The sequence below is a fragment of the Castor canadensis genome, chromosome 13, assembly GCF_047511655.1.
Source record: "Castor canadensis chromosome 13, mCasCan1.hap1v2, whole genome shotgun sequence".
Classification (NCBI taxonomy): Eukaryota; Metazoa; Chordata; class Mammalia; order Rodentia; family Castoridae; genus Castor; species Castor canadensis.
The window spans coordinates 56,955,073-56,975,108 of NC_133398.1; the positions used below are offsets into that span (position 1 = coordinate 56,955,073).

Below are 20,036 nucleotides of genomic sequence, written 5' to 3' on the forward strand. Positions count from 1 at the left end.
GTCAAGCTGGAAACAGAGTCAGTTCATAATGACTGACTTGTCCACTATAGTGAGTGACATGAGGTGGCTACTCTGGCTCTCACACATGCCTGAGGCTGGCTCAGGAAGCAGACTTAGGCTCTTTGGGCATTTGTCGCAAAACACACCAATAGTTTGTGGTGCTGTCTTCAGGACAGTTTCTGCTGTGTCAGGAGGTCTCCTCCAGACCAACTCCACTTGGTTCATCCAAATTGAGAGGAAACCTGATGCCTTCGCACTTGAGAGGCAGGTGCTCTACCATTGTAGCCATGCCCACGGCCCATTTTGCTTTAGTTATTTTTCAGGTAGAGTCTCAAACTTTTTGCCCAGGACTGACCTGGACTATGATCCTTTTACCTATGTCTCCCAAGTAGTTGGAATTACAGGCATGCACCATCATGCCTGGCTTGTTTGTGGGGAGGGGGCTGCACGAACTTTTTTTGCTCGGACTGGCCTCCAACATTTTTGTTCTTAATAGTAGACTATAACTTATCACATACATAGTTTGAGAAGTGATAAGAAGACAGAGTGCCAAAAGAGGTGAGTGTTGTCTGCCCTTAGCTGTAAGAGGCAGGATCTGGATGAGGGTTTAGGTTCTGTTGTTCTCATCACAGGTTCTTCTTCACCAGGTTTTTACCCTTCAGGAAGGATATTTGCACACTTTCACAGGAATGACAGAACAGCACAAAGATATTCTCTAGGAGCTATCTTTAAGTAATGTTTACAAGCACTGAAATTTGGATCCAGAGAACAAGGAATTTAGGTTTAAAGGAAGGTTAAAATTCTGTAAGTGACATACATTCCTGTAGCTAATAAAATCCAAAAACCTGTAATATCCATACACTGTCTAACCTGCTTGAGGTCAGGGACCAAATTTTAATTATTTTCAGGCATCTGTTAGTGTCTGTTCAGATTCTTGATTCACAAAGTGAGACTCCTACAAATTTCAGTGCAACAGAAATGATTTCAACTATATCCCGTGGCCAGTCATTCCAGGGCCAACGGCCTGAGACCAGGATGAAATTCTAGGTCAACCTTCCATTTGGGAAATGCTAGATACTATGTGATCAATAGTGATGGAATTTTAGTCACCGAGAAATAAAGTTTAAAAGGAATCAGGAAATGTATGATAGTTGGCTTTTATACCATATTTATTACCAGGGGACCTAGTGGTGGCTCTGGAAGGCACATTGCACAGGATGGCTGATGGCATTAAGAATTTCAAATAGCAGCAATTCAACTATGATACATTGTAAGAACTTTTGTAAATGTTACAGTGTACCCTCAGTACAACAATAATAAAAAAATAAAACAGCAAATATTAATGTTCATTTACTGTGGATTAGAGCACCTTAGATTAATACTAGTACAGGTTCTAGGGGTATTTGGTACAGGTGAAATATATGCCTTCTCATAGAATTTTGGTAAAATGTTGGTTCATTTCAAAATTGTTTATTATTGCTATAAGTAAAGGAACTAGTTTGAGGCTTTATCTCTCAGAAATCCAGAAGAACACAAATGCCTGGAAAAAATATTCCAAAGGGCCAAGTCTTAGAAAGAAAAGTTTAATCAGTACTGAAAAAAAAGTTAAGGATTGTTTGTCACTGAAAGAGTAGAATGTGATGAGTAGATAAAAAAGGGAGAAATATGAGCAAATATTTCATTGATCTCCAGTGTGAATGCTGTTGGAATGCTGTGATTGACTAGATCATATTCTATGCTTTCAGTTTTATGTTTCTCATATCTTGGCTGATTTCACTGAAGTCACTGAACAATTTTATTTTTGATCCCTGAAGACTCATGCTTGTCTCAGTCTTTATTTAACCTGATCGTCAGTTACTGCAGAATAAAGGAAAATGTGGATTCAGTAAGTAAGGAACCAACAGCCAGCTTCATGCCCAAACCCACCCAACCTGGTTCTCAGAATCCACCTTCTCAAGTCTAGCTCATTATTTAAAGAAAGAAAAACAATTGCTAACTAGCTTGAGGGATACATTTTCCCCATCCTCACAGAAGGCTGATAGCTGCCAGCCTGTAAGTACTTAGGGTCCTGTTGAGAAATTTACAAACAATTGGAAGAGTTTACTGAGCCCTGACCAGTTGTGGAATTTAGCACCCAGTATTTGGTTCTTAATGTGAGAGGATTAAGATGGAATTACGAGTTTCCAGGTGTGGAAAAGGGGAGTGTGCCCTGTTACTATCTGCAACCTCAATCCACATGTAAAAAGCAGTAAGTCTCCGGCTCAGCAAAGTTAGCATCCTCTTGTCTTTCCTTTCTTCACTATTTTGATATATTCTGTAGTCACACATGTATATGTGTGTGTGTGTGTGTGTGTGTGTATGTAAATAGCTTTTCTAAAGGCCTGACTTTTGTTAAAAGTATGCTTTTAATTTTTATCTGATATGCCACATCTCTGCCATCCCATCACAGCACAGATTCACAGCAAATGTTAGCTGACTGTTTCCTTTTCTAATAACAGTGATGGGAAATCCCAGTGAGGAATGAGTTGTTTTTGTTGATACAGCTCCTTAAATCTCAGACGACAGCTGAACTGTCAGCTAATTACCCCCTGGGTCCCAGGCTTTCACTGGGGCCTTCTAAAATACACAAAATCGAAGCGAAGGCAAGACACCATTAGCACTACATAATTCAAGCAAACACTCCATGTGTTTACTCTGCCTGGCTACTGACCACCTGCCTTCTCAGCCCACCAGGCAGGTATCTATATATAGATTGTCCTGCTCACAGTCCTGCAGAGTGAGCTTCTCCTTTGGGCCTCACCATCTGTGAATCCGAACCTGTGAATTCTGGAGCCCTGGCAGCATGTGTCTCCTCTTGCTCCAGCTGCTTGTGCTCTTACCTCTAGGGAAGGCAGGCCATCACCCAGATGGCTGGCAGAGCCAAAGTTCTCTTTCCTTTGTGCTCCTGGACAGGAGTCGCAGAGAGCTACCCATGGGCAACCAAGAGGAAGCTGAGGACAAGCCAGATCTGTTTGTGGCAGTGCCACACTTGATAGGCACTAGTCTGGCAGGGGAAGATCAGAGGCAGAGAGAGAAGATGCCATCCAGGTTTGGAAGATTCTGGAAGAAACCTGAGAGAGTACTACACCATCCCAGAGACCTGGAAAGTGAGCACTTCCCACCCAGGACCCAGGCCCTCCCTCAGCCACTGGATGGAATGAAAGTGGAACAATCTCCTCTTCGTGAGGAAGCCAAGAAATTCTGGTACCATTTCATGTTCAGAAAGAGTCCAGCTTCTCAGGGGGTCATCTTGCCTATCAAAAGCCATGAAGTGCACCAGGAGACCTGTAGGACAGTGCCCTTCACCCAGGTATGTATTCTAGGGGGAGAGCAGATAAGGGCCTGTGGGAACAGTGACAGTTGGGATGGGTGGAGAGGAGGGGAAGAGGATGTTCGGAGCCTGAGTTTCGCCTAACTCCAGACATGGTCTGTGGGGATGCATTGTAGGATTTGGCAAAGTGTGATCACATTCCCAAAGTTTCCTTCTTACCTCTTCATTGTTTGTGGGTTGCTAGAAATGCCACAAGCATCCTGTGATGGAACTGTCAATATCGGTAGTCACCACGTGATCACACAGAGCTTTGTTTCATTCATTTATTTTTATTGGGGGTGATCTATCCAGAGAGGTAAGGCTGTAACCTCATCTGGGACCCTGGGAATTTAGAGCAATCACCAGAACACATGGGTAGCTGTATCTGTGTTCAGGTATAAATGAACAGAACAATGTCGTCTGTAGATAAGGTGAGATCCACTTCTCAGGGTTTTAATATTTGTATTTCACATCTATCTACTTCATAGGTTTATGAAAGCCTTCAGTAATAGCTGTTAAAACTATTCAAGTTTTAAAAAGCTACCTTGCAACTACCTTGAGAGTCTCAGGCAAAGTTAATATATCATTTATAGTATTATAATAGCAAAAAAACTTAGTTTAGTTTACTTTTTCATAAGCTTTCAAAAAATAATCTTGCTGGCGGAGTGGCTCAAGCAGTAAAAGTGCCTGCCTAGTAACTGTGAAGCCCTGAGTTCAAGTCCCACTGCTGCCATAAATAACTAAATAATCTAATGTGAACTCGCATCTCCTTTATCCTGCCTCCTGGTTCATATTGTGTTGATTGATTTGTACTTATCATGATCTTTTCTGCACTGTTAAGCCAAAGGGGCAATCTTCCTACTCCCTCTGGTCCTAGCAACTCCTCACATGCTAGAAGTTAAATTAAAATAGAGAAAATGTACCAGGTTCTTAAGTACGAAGATGCTGAACCAAAAGCAATGCAGGATAGGGTAAAATTTTACAGTCCAGTAACTACCCAATTATGCAGGCAGTGTTATAAGGTAATTGACTATGCAGGCAGGTAAGTATTCTGCCTGCAAAGGCAAGGATATGTAGCAATGACAAGTCAATCATTGAATAATAATGACTGCTTTTGTTGGTCCATGTGCAATTAGACAATTGCTCCTAAGAATTGGGCAGTCAAATTTCCTTTGAAATTCATATTTTGAATTCTGTGCTAGTTAAATTAAAATTAAAGTGCTTAACTCTTATTTTGAAAGTCACATAAAACTAGGTATATGGGGTTACAAGACAGGCAAAGGTGATGTAACAGAGGCACACACACATACTGTAATTCTACTGCATATATCTTCATAGACTCAGGCCCCACAAAATAGGATAGAATTAAACTCATGATTTCCTGACTTATTCTATGATCAACTGAAATAATAGGTGTTAAGTACCTACTATGCACAATGAACTATAAAGAACAGAAAGGTACAGCACTTTAAGAAGATTGCCATTAGGATTTTTTCAGAAGCCTGGAGGCATGGCTCAAGTGGTAGAACACCTGCCTAACAAGTGTGAGGTCCTAAATTCAAACCCCAGTACCATTCCTGCCAACCCCCCACCCCGGCAAAAAAAAAAAGATTCTTTTCAATTGGTTACATCCATCCAGTTAGACAAAATTAAACTTTTATAGTACAAATTATTTGCATGTTAAGTTAGGGATTTCCTACCATCTAATTTAATAATTAATCGGTAAAGAAAGCTTAGTTGAAGTGGCTTTGTAGATACCATAGTTTGAATATTGCCAAATGTATCCTAAACAGGAAAGCTTTGGAAATTTTAGTTTAAATTATCCTGATTTACACTCTATAGCTTCTTCATTATGTGCATTGAGAAAATGACTCAAGATAATGTGATGGAAATATGTTTGCTTTTCAGACTGTCACCCACAAGGACTGTGACAAAGTAGTTGTCCAGAACAGTCTTTGCTTTGGGAAGTGTGGGTCTGCTCATTTTCCTGGAGCTGCACCGCTCCCCCACACCTTCTGCTCCCACTGCTCACCTGCCAAGTTCACCAGGATGCACTTGCAGCTGAACTGCACTGGCCTGGAGCCTGTGGTCAAGGTGGTGATGCAGGTGAAAGAGTGCCAGTGCACGGTGAAGACAGAGCACGGAGATGGACATTTCCTACATGCTGGCTCACAGGATTCCTTCATCCCAGGAATTTCAACTTAAAAAGTGATCCCATGATTTCCTTTCAAAAACAAAGCCTCGACAGCAAAGGTGATGGCTGTACAGTCTGGGAATGTGAAGTGAGTGCATAATGCTTAAAGGAAAAGGTGGCTTAAAAAGAGGTTGCTAGAGCACAAGTTAGAGGAAATGGTATTTGGTTACTGATACACGTTTGGCATCTGGTCTTGCCTCTTCCATGAACTGGTGGTAAATGTTAACAGGTTGTGGAAACTTTCTCCAGCTAAAGTTTTTCATCCATAGATGAGAGATTAGACACAGGTGATTGCTGAAGTCCTTTTCACTACTCATAGTCTGTGATCTATTTTCTCCAAATTTTGTTAAAACCCTCTATCTAAAGAAGAAGGAAAAAAAAAAAAAAAGACAAAACTAGGGCTGGAGACATGGCTGAAGTGGTAGAGAGCTTGCCTACCAAGCACAGAGCCCTGAGCTCAAATCCCAATGCCACCGCAAAAAAAGAAAGTAGATTATAAAAGTAAAAATGGACTTTAATAGCTCCTGTAACACCAGCAAGAAAAAAAGAAAAATATGGAAATGTTTTCAAAAATGATTCCTCATGCTTATAGTTGCCTTTGGGACTCAGGAAATGTTTTTTGATGTCTTTTCCATGATTCTTTCCATAGGTGTAAGAAGTAACTTGCTCTGTTTTACACTCCCCATAGAAAGTTCTTAAGGTTACATCTCTGGCTTTGAAGAAAGAACGTTGACGCTACTCTTAGCAGTTCACATAGGGAACTGCAAAACAAGTACCTATGTAATAAGGAAGGAAAAATAAATGACCAGCCTCAGATCCAAAGGTCACTGCAGAAATACTGATGAAAGTAACCAAGAAGGGTTACTCAGCAGGGGTCAAATTAAATACATTCAAACGACATAAAACAGAAACAATTTACAGGTGAAATGTCTTATCCACATGCATTTTGGATTAGGTAGTAAGTAAGGTTCTGTATTTGGATGACTTTTTATTATTATATAAAAATATGTATGTCAAACTCTATTCAGCAAATGCCACAGCAGTGACAACTTCTTAGCATATGAGGAATGTTTTAGTGTACTAAATCTTGTGCATGAAGGATTCTGGGAAACACGGTGGCATGTACATGTGCGGTATTTGGTTCTTGGTTTGCCTGTCTCATAATACTATGGGAGATTACTTAGTGGGAGCATTTCTGGATGTCTCCACAGGCTTACGACCCTGGTCGTGGGCTTCTCCTGCCTTTGCAAGCAGTGTTCCATTTTATGCCTTTCAGCCACTGTCTTTTAGCCATCGTCCCTCTCCTGCCTGTATTTATTTGTATGCATATATTGTGCAGAACTGGCTTTCCCCAGCCAGATTACTTATTTTTAATAGTAATTCTTCAAAAAGTCACTTAAAAAAAAATGACTGGATTTGAATCCTTTTGCTTTCAGCACGCACACATAAGCCACAAATGTTTCCCAGAGTAGTGGCTAATTGTTTTTTAAAAAGAAATTAATTTATATTTTAATTCTCCTCCTCTTTAATCACCATCTCGCATGGTGTCTGCAGAAGCAAATGCATTTATATTTAGTGTGTATTATGCAACACATCAATGTAATGGAATACGAACTACACTGACACACATGTGGCATTTACAACAGTGTGTATCAATACCCTTTGGTGGTCAAAGACAACCTAATTGGCCAAGATGTGGTCATAAGGATAAAATTGTTAAGCATTAATGATATCCCAGCTGGTCAATATATTTTGGTGCCAAAAGCTATTGAGCAGCTGTCTACTCTGCAACTGTCTAACCTGATTATATAAACCTGCCTCTGCCAATTGGAGTCTCCCTCTCCTTACGTCCTTGCAAATCCCTTTTATCTATACTTGCAAATAGACTCTCAAACCCAAGCTCCAAACAATTATCAGTTTTATTCAAACTCTGGCCTGCCCAGTTTGTAAATTCCCACATACAAATTCCAGATGGGGTAGCTGATAACAGGGTCAGAGCTTACATTCATAATCACATGAACCTCATGAAATCACCCATTTACAACCATTTTTACTTGCAAAAAAGGCAGTTTCCAATGGCTCAGTGCAATTTGTGGGCACATAAGAAGAAACTGAGAGGAAACAGACAAAGAGTAACAGCTATTAAGTGCCAGATGCTATGCTGGGTTGGTTACAAAAGGTATATAACCTATTCCTCACAAAAAACCATATGAAGCAGGTAATCACCCAATTTTACAGGTAAGGAAAGTAAGCGTAAAAGTAAAAGCAACTTGGCTACAATCACCTGGGGCATATTTTCTCTTTGTATTAAAATATTTGCTCATTCATTCTCTATCAGTTTAGATTTATGCCTCCCAAGTCTCTTACCTGTAGACCTCAAAGCTACCTTCTTTTTACCTCTCACCTTGCTCTCACTCCTGAAGCATACTGATGGCATCTCTTGAAAAAGTCAGGTCCTCAGTCAAACAGTGCTCTGATTTGATTAGACTTCCTGCCATGGACCTACATAAATCTTGGTCTCAAGTTTCCTCTCCTAAGTATAAGGCTGATTGTAGTTATCTCAAAAATATTACAATGATCAAGTATAGGTAACAGCATTTAGAGAGCTTTAGATCCTATAAAATCACAAAACTACTTTTCTCCATTCAGATTTTTCTTTTTTCTTGAGAAATGGAAAAGTACAAAAGGATGATAAAACGCACTATCATCAGAATAGTTAACGTTTTGTCATCTTCTGTGCTCAGTTTATTAAAAAAAAAAACACAAAAACAAATAGACTCATTTCAGATGTAAGTAAAAATGTGGTGGTATATATGTCTATAATCCCAGCACTTGGGAGGCTGAGGAGGAAGATCATGAGTTCCAGGCCAACCTCAGCTACATAGCAAGACCCTGTCTCAAAAAAAAAAAGTTACATAAGTTACCTCTAACCACTCCACTGAGTCCCACTCCCAAACCCCTGCTTTCCTTACATCCCACCCCCCCAAAGATTTCTGTTTATACTTCAGGCTCTTTTTGTATTTTTACAAACTTATACATATGTTGATAAGTAATACAGAGAAAATTATTTCTGTTTATGTGCCCCTTCCCTCAGTGAGTATTTATGGGTCTACCAACTATGTGCACAGCTCTGGGTGCTGTGAATATAAAAACGTAGCTCCTGCAGAGTATCCATTCCAGTGGAGATGAGGGGGAGGTAGAACTTGAAAATCAACCAACTCAATCAATCAACTGAAAAGGAAAAATACCAGTGGCTACAAGTGGAATGCAAAGAGAGCTACAGTTTGATTACCTTAGATTGAGTAGTCTCTGGGAGGGGACAGTAAAGCTGTGCACTTTTAATTACCTACATGGTATTCTCCATGGATGCTCTATAGGGTTTTTTTTTGGTTTTGGTTTTGTTTTTCTCTACACAAGATCTGTTTCTGGCCTTGTTTTTACAACAGTTTATAGATTTTTTTTTTATATCTGTGTTCCAGAAACTTGGCATTTAGTATCCCCTACAAAGAGCAGTTAAGTTAGTTTTGAACATTTATTTCTCAATGTGCTCTTTTTTATTTTTAGTATTCAAAAACAGAGGTTTATTTCTTGCACACAGCATTTCATCAGCATTGGTTGGTTGTACCTCTGCCCCACTTTTCTCCAGGACCCATGCACTGGACTGGAGCAGCCACTTTCTGGAATTATGGTCATCTTCCTTGCTGAGACAAAGAAAGGGAAAATAATGAACTGTTTCTTAAAGATTGTCCTAGAAGTGGCTGGGTGTGGTAGCTCAAGCTTGTAATCCTAAATTCTCTAGAAGTGGAGATTGGGAGGATCTTGGTTCAAGTCCAGCCTGGGCAAAAACTTTGAGAGACCTCATCTCATCCAGTGGCTGGGCACGGTGGTGCATGCCTGTCATTTCAGTTACAAGGGGAAGCACAAATAGGAGGATAGTGGTCTAGGCTGGCTTGGGCATAAAGGGAGACCCTATCTTAGAAAATAACCAAGGCAAAAAGGTCTGGCAGAGTAGTAGTGTGCACCTGTCATCCAACTGTGCCAGGAAGCACAAACTGGAGGATTGCAGTCCAAGTCAGCCTGGGCAAAACTGAGACCCTATTTCAAAAATAACCAATGCAAAAGAGAGTGGCTGAGGGGATCAAGTAGTAGAGCACCTGCCCAGCAAATGCAATTTGCAGAGTTCAACCCCTGGTGCCACCAAAAGAAAAAAAAAAGATTGTCCTGGAAGTAACACAAATGATCTTCATCACATTTAATTGCCAAGCAAGTCATAGCAAACCTGATTTCACCTCTACAAAAGTGGGGTAAACAATTCCTTTAACCTGCTGAATGAATTCCCAAAAAGAAGGTCATTTAATTTCTGAATTTTTAGAGAGAATTTATCCCATTCAAGACACTATGCTAAGAACCTTAGGATAATCAAAGATACATTTCCCTTCACCCCAAGGTTTACGATGTAATAGCAGAGATAATATATGCAAATTATAAAGCAATAATTATAGTAGTAATAGTAAGAGCTACTAATTATTATTGAGACCTCCATCCTATGTGTTCAGGTACTTCAGAACCTTGTCTCCTAGGGGAGATATTTTATACTTTTCTTTTTGTTTTTGTGGTGCTTGGGATTGAACTCAGGACCTGGCACATGCTAGGAAAAGTGCTCTGCTAGGAAGTTATATCCTCTGCTTGAATTTTTTTTAAACAAGGAGTGGAGAGTTCATTCATTCATTAAGTCCACATGCTAATGAGTGTCTGTGATGAACTGGGACACTGGGAACAGAGAATGAAGTTTAAATGCACCCCTGTGGGTCCTCTTCACCTTGTTTAATCTAAGGTTTGCATTCAGTAGTTTACAGTGAAGTAGGTGAGTAGTAATACCTGTGAAGCTGGTTTTCTAAAGCCGGGCCCCATCCACCCACGTTTCCGGAACTGGGCTCTGATTTTCATTTTATTGCTTTCCTTCCTCTTACTCTGTTTTCTTCTCCTTCCTTCCAAAAGAAGCAGTCACCAGTGACCCTCCCATGGGTGTGGTTTTGGGTTAATGCTTTTCAAGGAAATTATGACAACCTCCTCTTGTCTACCAGCTAAGGGAAGCACACCTCTTTCATACCCAATAGGCAAAGAACAAGAATTTCCAGTAAGCATGTTTTATACGGCACAGGCACAATCACATCTCAGAAAGGAAACCCGAGGCCTGTCCAAACTTAAGGCAGCAAATCGAGAGCACTCAAATGAATAGACAAATCCTACATGATACTCCGGCTGAACAGAAGATGCCTTCTTCAGGACGCCTAGGATCCATGGGGCTAAACAGTATATGTGAACATCCAGAAATAATGCCCCTGAGAGGTCAGGATCATGAAAACAAAGTGTGAAGCATTGAAGGGGCTTCCAAATGTACAAATCATAGCACAGAGAGACTCTTCTCCCCTCTCTGGTTTGTCCTCAAAGGAGATCACAAGGGCACTGGTGGCTCACGCCTGTAATCCTAGCTACTCAGGAGGCAGAAATCAGGAGGATCTCAGTTTGAAGCCAGCCTGGGCAAATAGTTCTCAAGATCCTATCTCAAAAACACCCATTACAAAAAAGGGCTGGTGGAGTGGCTCAAGGTGTAGGCCCCGAGTCTAAGCCCCAGCACTGCAAAAAAAAAAAAGGAGATGTCCTGGCATAGTTCTAAAGAAACAAACAAAAAATGGTAGAATTTTCTTTTGTCTCTACTTTTCCTGCTTTCTGCCTCTGATCTCACTCTTTGCTCACCTCATTTCCAGATATTTAAATTGTCTGCAATTCCCCAGGTTTCCTGATGAAAACATCTAACTCTCTGAAGTATGAATTCAATTAGCATATGTTTGGAAACTAGTGAGTGTGAGGCCTTGGGGCACCAAGATGGCCATGACAGGCTCCTGCCTTGAGAAGACAGAATGTGCCTAGCTGAAGAGTTTGCCTTTTATTCCAGAAATAAATGACTTTTAACCCTGTTTGTGGATTAGAATTCGTTGTGAGCTTTTAAAATACAGAAATTCTGTTCCATTAGCTGGTGGTGGGTTTGGGGGGATCACCAGGCCTTGGGCTACATGTTCTTAAAGCTGCATAGGTTATTTTGTTACAAAGCCAGATAACAGGGAGGCAGGGAGTCATGGAAAATTTCTGATCACACCTATTATGCACAAGGCCCTGGATTCGATCCCCAGAACCAAGGGGTTTAAAAAAAAAAAAAAAGAAAAAATTTCTGATCACAGGAATTCTGAACGCTTGCTCATATTTCTTCTATTTTTTCCTTTTTTTTTTTTTTTCCGGTGCTGGGGACTGAACTCAGGGCCTCGCACTTGCCAGGCAAGCGCTCTTCCACTGAGCTAAATCCCCAACCCCTGCTCAGATTTCTTCTAGAAAGAAAATATTGCACTGCTCTCCTAATCTTTCTTATGTTCTTATTGTTTTTTCATTGAAATTCTTTACCCAGTTCTTTAGGTTTCAGGTCTATGCAACTAAAGAGTGGCATTACTCCTCCCTGTTAACGCATTGATTGAGGATTGAACCCAGGACCTCACACATGCAAAGCACTGCTCTGCTTAATTGCATTTTTTTTTTTTTTTTGTCCAGAGGAACTAGGGTTTCATCTGAGTTGATTTTCTTCCCCAACTATTTATTCCTCCATTAGCATTTAACTTTATAATTTAATATTTTCAACTATTATTGCTTACAACTTGCTTCAGATAAGTTACTATTTCTGGGTTTCACACACAGGAAGTCTGATTCAGGCTGTTTAGGGGAATGTTCAGGAACCTGAATTTTTTCACTTTTTCTTAATGAAATTTCTTTTTCAGTACCGGGATTTGAACTCAGGGTCTCATACTTGCTAGGCAGACACCCTACTGCATGAGCCACACCCACAACACTTTTTGATTTTAGTTATTTTTTAGGTAGGGTCTCACATTTTTCACTGGGGCCGGTCTCTGACCCCAATCCTCTACCTATGGCTTCTCGCATAGCTGGGATCCTTAGGCAATGCCACTGTGCTTGGCTTATTGATTGAGATGAAGCCTTGGTAACCTTTTTCCCAGTCTCTTCTCAAAACACAATCCTACAACCCTTCCAATCTCCACCTCCCAAGAAGATATGATTACGGATGTGAGCCATTGTGCTTACCTATGCAGATTTTCACGCATACACAATAGTTGAAAAAGAAAAAGCACCAAGAATGCCTGTAGGCCCTCTGCCTTAATCCAACAACCATTGGCACTTTGCAGTATTTATCTGTCAACTTGTATGAATGTACGTACCATATTTATTATGTATTTTTATTTGGTTGAACACGTGAAAACAAATTTCAGATATCCTGAGACTTCACCCTTATTACTCCAGTATGCATCTCTTAAAAATTAAGGCTATTCTTTTATGTAATAAGAATAATGTTATCAGCAATCCTAAGACTATTAATATTTCCAAGGCATCATCTAGTTATTTGCATTCTGGATCCAGTTTTCTCAAGTACAGTGGTGGAAGTTTCAGACAACACTGTGGGCCACTAGAGAATTTGGGGGAACAAGCAGGACTTATAGGACAATCCAAATAGATTTCAAGTTAGATTTAACAAAGCAGATCCTGAAATGCCTCACCACTTCAGTTCCACTTCAGTTGATACACAGTCCAAGTCAAGTTGAACAGGTCACGCTACTCTTCGAATGTCCTCCCACACACTGGTCTAACTATAAGAAAGGTGAAAAGTTCTTTTGTGCCCTCAGAAACTTCAAAGAAAACCCCCTGCCCTCATTTTATAGTAGAAAGGTGACCAGTGAGTATCCAATGACATTGACGTTATTAACTACACACCCTGATCAGGGAGAAGGTTTGCCTATGGGTATATGATCAGTCAAATGACTCCCTGCTGTGATGAAAGAGTTAAAACTGTGACTCAGCGTCATGCTCCAGGGGGGCTGTAAGAAATTGGGATCATGGGAGTTGTAGTGTGGTACTTTTCTACGCTCTCTGATACTCTCCATAAAACAGTGCACCGTATAATTTTAATATGCTATTTTAATATTTACAGGGTGCCTATAAAAGACTTCATAATGATAGCTGGTAGCTCCCATGGCAATTAATAAATGACAGCCCAACCATGATCAGATTGCTTCAGGAAAGCATCTCTTAGAATGCAGGCTTTCACAAGTCAGGCCTGGAGAAGGTCCCTGGATACAGGACTTTCTAAACGTGAGGTTGGCCCTTTTCATTATTTGCCAGCACAGTTCCATACAGTCACATCTCCGGGTTCTTCCCAAGCAGCAAAAGTGAGATAGGACAGGGAGGAGTTTGCTTGCTAGACACTTTGGGAGTGGCTTTTTGGTCTTGCAGGGCAGTTGCAGTGAAAGTTATTACTTGCTTAATAGTTCAAAGAGTAAGTGTATCAATAGAAACGATTTTTGTGTATGTGTGTGTGTTATACTGTGTGCTATGTGTATGTGTCTGAATTTGACAGATACCACTGTTTAAAGCAGCACGAGTATTAATAAATCCAAGTTGTGGTCAAAGCCTTCTAAGTAGTTGGTTAGTCTTTTACCATTGATTACATCAGTTTTCTTAATTGTATATTTGGTTGCTCAAAGCTGTTTCCCATTATGACACTCTAGCCAGCATTCCCCATGACATTTTCTCAAGCATATCTATCTGCCATTGCACCCATTGCAGCCAGTTTTTTTAACCAGCAAAGGCCCAAGCTTCCTGTTGAGGCATTGCAGGGTGTCAGAAAAGGAAATGTCTAGTGACCTAAAATTTTCCAACTATTAGCTGTGGATACCATGAACACAAAATAAATCTGTTGAATTAGAATGTTTAGAAATCAACAAAAGTTAATTCTCCCAAGTGTTTGGAACTTTAAGACACAGCAGAAAGTACTAATTTTATTATCTCTGATACCTGGACACTCCTTAAAGGACTTAAAGATTTACTTCACCTAGACATTGCCTCTAGGTGAGCACATGGACTGTCTCCCTCAGCCTCTCCTAGCCTTCCCTAATGCTAAGGACTCTCCTCTTTCCTTTTCCTTTCTAAGAGCTCAGCACTTTCTGTTCTTGTGTCCTCACAGAGATGATGAAAGACTCTAAATTTAATCTCAGCTTTCCTTCTCTCTCCTTCAAAATTTCCCACTTACTTACTCCTTTTGCTTCTGACTTTGCAAGTTAAGTAATTCTTTTCTCTCCTTAGCAAAGGTAACCTTCCATGTATTTCCATGTACTTGAACTGTTCATTCTACTGGTGTTCCTACCCACCACTTTGTTTAAGCTCCCAATGCTAGCTTTCTCTTCTTCTTCTTCGTCTTTTGTGTGTGTGTGTGTGTGTGTGTGTGTGTGTGATACTGGGGATTGAACTCAGAGCCTATGCATTAATTTTTTTTTTTGGATAGGGTTTCGTGCTTTTGCCTGGGCAGGCCTTGGACTGCAATCCTCCTACTTCTGCCTCCCACATAGGTGTGTACCATTATACCCAGCTTGTTCTTTTCTTTTTTTTTTTTTTTGGTTGAGGAGTGGTACTGGTGTTTGAACTCAGGACTTTACACTTTACCACTTGAGCCATAGCTCCAGCCCTCCAACTTGTTCTCTGAAATAGGATCTTGTTTACCTTTTCTCCTGGGCTGGTCTCAAACCATGATCTTCCTATCTTTCCTCCTGAGTTGCTGGGATTACAGGCATGAAACAAAGTACACTCCTTTTTCTCTTTTTATGATTATATATTAGAGATAAACCCAGGTTTCCTTATCCTAAAACACAAACAGAAAATTATTGTCTCCTTTTACTACCAAATTCTTACAGCAATACTCAGTGCCTCCTGTCTCTATTTCCAAATAATCAATCTTCCTGCTCCTTATTATTTGGTTTGAATTATTTGGTTATTCTCTTCCTAAACTACTAGTGAAAGTATACACATTTGAAAGGAAAAGTTTAAAAATAAACCATTAGTAAAGAGGTTAATGGGTTTTTTTTTTTTTAATTGACCATGCATTCAATGGTCTCCTATCTTGGTAAGCACAAAGCCAAAAACAACACAACCAAGAGACAAAAGAGTGATGAGTTATACATACTTATATGGGAAGCCCCACTGGGGCCCAGCACACTCCTCAGCATACTCAGTTTAAGGTCATAGTTCAAGAAGGAAAGATGGCAGATGCATTTCTGGCATGCTCAGCTCAGACTCTTGGAGCACATGTTGAAAAGGTTAAAATGGTGGACAGGAACACTGCTAGGCATGCTTAGTTTGCATCATAAGATGGTGGACAGTAGCCAGGCAAGGTGGTACATGTCTGCAATCCCAGCACTTTGGGACTGAGGGAGGAAGATCACGAGTTCTGGGCCAGCCTAGGCTACATAGTGAGACTTTGTGTAAAAACAACAGCAACAACAACAACAACATAAACCTCAACCAACAAACAAACTTTTATTTGAACAAGTTTGGTGGACAACATGGCTTCTGGGTATGCTTAATTTTTTTTTTCCAAAAAGTTTTAGCTGAAACATAAGGAAAGAACACTTTGAAAGTTCATTGATACTAGAGTTTGTCCCAAATGGTCCTGGCCTCACTTAGCAGATAACAAATTTACAAGAAGTCTCTTAAAGGAAGTGAGACGAAGCCTTGATCTGCCTCATGGAAGAACAGTGGTACTTTCTCTTATTTTTTATGGCTGGACCCAAAGACTGTACCTATATGAGTCTTCATACAAGGGAATTGGTTCTTGAATTTATGGGTCTGAAGCTCAATAGAAAAAAGGGCTAAATGTATTGACTTGGAAATAATGAAGGAGATTCTTGAATCATTTCTTTCTCCATCTGATCCTTAAATACAGAGGTTCTGCCTTCTCCTCCCTACTCTTACTACATCTCCTTCCTCAGCAACGTAATCCACTTACTATTTTATTAGTCCCTGCTGATAGAGATCTCCAGAAACCATATAACAAACTTGAACTTGCTTCCCTAGCTAGCCATAGAGTCATTTTACCTATTGCTATGACATTTTGCTTTTTACTGTTTTCTCATGATGAAATCGCTCAGTGAATAAATATCTCAATCTCTGTTCTTTATGCAAAGAGGTCAACATCACCAAAATTGCCCTATTTAAAATGTTTTTATTAGCTGTTTGTTTATTAAGTGGCCCTGAGGATGGAACCCAGAGCCTGGTAATACTGGGCAAGCATTTTTATCACTGAGTCATGTCCCCAGCTCTTTCCTACTTGTAGTATGCTCTTTGCATTTTATCAAGGACTTTTTTATCATCTTTCTAGACCTCTTTTACTTCCCCACTCTCTTGGGGCTCTGTTAATCCCATTTACCTAAATTAAGCTATGTCTAAATAAACTGGTCATAAAAAAATTTTTTAAAGCATTTTTCCAGTGGATGTGGTGGTACATACCAGTAATTCTAGCACTAGGGAGACAGAGGCAGGAGGAATGTAAATTTGAGGCCAGCTTGGGCTACACAGTGAGTTCAAGGCTAGCCTGAGCTACACAGTGAGACCCTATCTCAAAAAACTAAGGACTACGGATGTATCTTGAAGATAAACACTTTCTTGGCATCCAAAAGGCCTGAGTTCAATCCCCCAGTGTGAAAGCAAAACACAACATTTTTCTGCTTGGCTTTCACTTTGTTTCACAGTTCTCCAAAGGATGAGGATTCAGGATGACCTGCTCAAGGCACCATTTCCTCCCACCTTGGAGGAGTCCATGTGTGAACTGCTGAGTCTCACTACTGGGAAGGGCAGTTACTTTATTGTGCAGTGGACACAGGAAGGGGACTTTCCTGAAGAACATTGACAAGTCCTGACATTGGAAAGCTTTCAAGGTTGAATGGGCTGTTAAGACCTAATCAGCCAAAGACTACCAGGAACAAGCCTGTAGTTTGACAAAATCAAATTTATTGCTTTTCAAAGAGGGAGAGCACTCCTAGACAAGAGCAAGGAGGGAGGCATCGGCTGAAAGTTGGGCTCCTGTTGAGAGATTTGTGAGTGAGTCTAAGAGAGCCTGGATCAGTTTTGGGTTGACTGTTGTCTTGAGGTGGGAATTAGGAAAAGAGGGAGTTAACTAGGGAGTAGGTGGTGTCGGGGGATGAAGATAGCTGAGCAATTGGAAGTCACTAGTAATAAATGAAAATTGCATGTAGTCTGAGTTATCATTGGTAAGAAGTTATCATTTAAAGAGGGGGTCATTATGGCATTTTATAGCAGCTGTATGACCTTGGCAGCAACAGTGTTTCCTTTGCAGCTGGTTTTATCTATGTCTATCTCCTGGCCTGGCTAGAGGCAGGAGTTTTATTCAAGTTGTTTGTTTGATATACCTCAAGCCATTATGTCAGCCCCCTAACCCCACCCCCCTTTATTTTTGTGATAGGTTTTTTGAGATAGGGTCTCATGAACTATTTGTCAGGGCTGGCTTCAAACCTCGATTCCCCTGACCTCTGCCTCCTGAGTAGCTAGCATTATAGGCGGGAGCCACCGGCACCAGCTCTCAAACAGATTTTAATGCTTTCAGTGTACTGGATTCTAAACTCACACGAACATTCATCAGGATGTATTACCCCACTGGAATTTAGCCAAGTGTAAGAATCTCAAGTTCATCTTCGTTTAACTTGATAGAAACTTCTAGAACAAACAATAAGCAAATACCGGGTTTCAATTTGGGCTATTTAGATTTTCCAAATGCCTTCTCTGCCTTTTGATGATGCCATTGCCCTCACTAACCATCTTTTCCAGCCTAGAGCAAGCCAAGTACCCTTGCCCAAGAGCTTAACGGCTCTTCCTTAGAAATAGCTTTGTTTTTGAGCCATGTGCCTGTTTGATGAGCCCATTCTCCTGTCTTTGCATATGTTCTACATTTGAGCCATACCTCACGGACCCTTGCATCTTCATGCCTTCGTGCCTTGCTCAGCCACTCTTGTATGCATCCTGAAATTTCTTTCCCTCCTTTGTCCCAATCAAAATCCCCTTTTTGTGGCTGGAGTTACAGTGCAGTGGTAGAACATGTGCTTAGCATTCACAAGGCCCTGGGTTTAAATTCTAGCACCCAGCCCCAAAGCAAAATCCTATTGTCACTGGCCTGATTCAAGGGTCTTTCTCCATGAAACCAACCACTCTTTTTCCACCTCACTGAAACTACCAGCTTCTTTCGCGCTTTGCTCATAACTGTTTAGTGTTGCTTTTCCTTTGTCTCCTAAGAACACATGGTTAGAGTTTTCCTTGTTATTTGAAAAAAATGTTTATTTTACCTCCTACTTTCTACACTCTAGGGTAAGTTCTTATCCTGAAGTTCATGACTTCATTGACATCCTCTTGAAAGTGTGAGAAACTTTATATATAGATATGTATCCATGTTCATACACATTCACTAGTGTGTGTGTGTGCACGTGTGCACTTTGCTAGGGGGAAGATCCACAACTTTCATCACATGCTCAAAAAGATATGTAACACCAAAAAGGTTACAAACAACTTTTGGATTAGACTATTGTGGAATGGGCACTCTGCCACTCACACAGATGGAGGAGATGACTATGAGCAACCAAGAAATCATGACGGTACATCACATGTGGGTGCCTAGGGCATGGTACCCAGCTGGGCAGGTGGAGAATGCCATCTACCCAAAGCTGCCAAGGGCTATTAGCCAGTACTGATTAAACTCTGGACTGCACTGACTTTTGGAAATTGCAATAAAATCGTGTCCTGCCTAGTCACGGCACAGAAGCACAGTGGTTGGCTGAGTTTATCTACATAAATGCCCCAACTGTGCCTTTGTTAGGAGCTAAATTGGCAGAGGCAGCAATGTTACTTGTCCTTGTCTACTTTTTTAATTCCCAGATAAAATTAGTTTGATTAATAATCATGTTTCAGTCCATCACAGGCCCAGGAAGTAGACTAGAGTTCTGGAGGGATAAACAGTGTGTGACATACATCTTTTTTCCATCCTTTAATCATACAGAAAAGCTCTTGGGCTGGAGACGTGGCCCTGTGGTAGAGTGGCTGCCCTGGGTTTGGTCCCCTAAACCCCAAACACCAACAAATAAATAACAACAAAACAAAACAAAAACTGTCTTCAAGAGATTAACTGATGCAATACTTCTTCTACTTCTTCTTGGAGACAGGTGTCTGAGTCTGTCACAGAATGAGAGCCTATGACCTCTGTATGGTGGGGAGACAAGCCTTTGGCTCTACTTCTTAGTTGCCCATGCCATTAGGCTCAGGATTTTGAGAATGTTTTTGCTATTACTTCTCTCCTTGCATGTTTTTCCTAGAACATGCTCTGTGGAATTAATTTGGCTAAGAGAAAGTCTAACTCATGAAAATAGGCATCAAAAAATATGTACACTTCCAATTGTCATGTGTATTCATGGTCCTCTCAACTAATTCTCATGTTGGCCCTTGTCAAGACCATTTGACACAAGTCATTCCCTCTCATGGGGTAGCTGAAAAGAGGGCAGAACAATATGCAGTTCAGAGAGCTAGACTTGGGGAGGGCTGTCTACT

General features: G+C 40.7%; 1 protein-coding gene across 1 annotated transcript; it reads left to right on the forward strand.

Annotated features, from left to right (window-relative positions):
* The first annotated feature begins 2,677 nt into the window (after nucleotides 1-2,677).
* Nucleotides 2,678-5,630, forward strand: Cer1 (cerberus 1, DAN family BMP antagonist). Its single transcript, XM_020176551.2, has 2 exons — nucleotides 2,678-3,349; nucleotides 5,258-5,630. Exons 1-2 carry the CDS (start codon nucleotides 2,843-2,845, stop codon nucleotides 5,552-5,554), a joined length of 804 nt encoding a protein of 267 aa, XP_020032140.1. The 5' UTR covers nucleotides 2,678-2,842; the 3' UTR covers nucleotides 5,555-5,630.
* The last annotated feature ends 14,406 nt before the right edge of the window (nucleotides 5,631-20,036 follow it).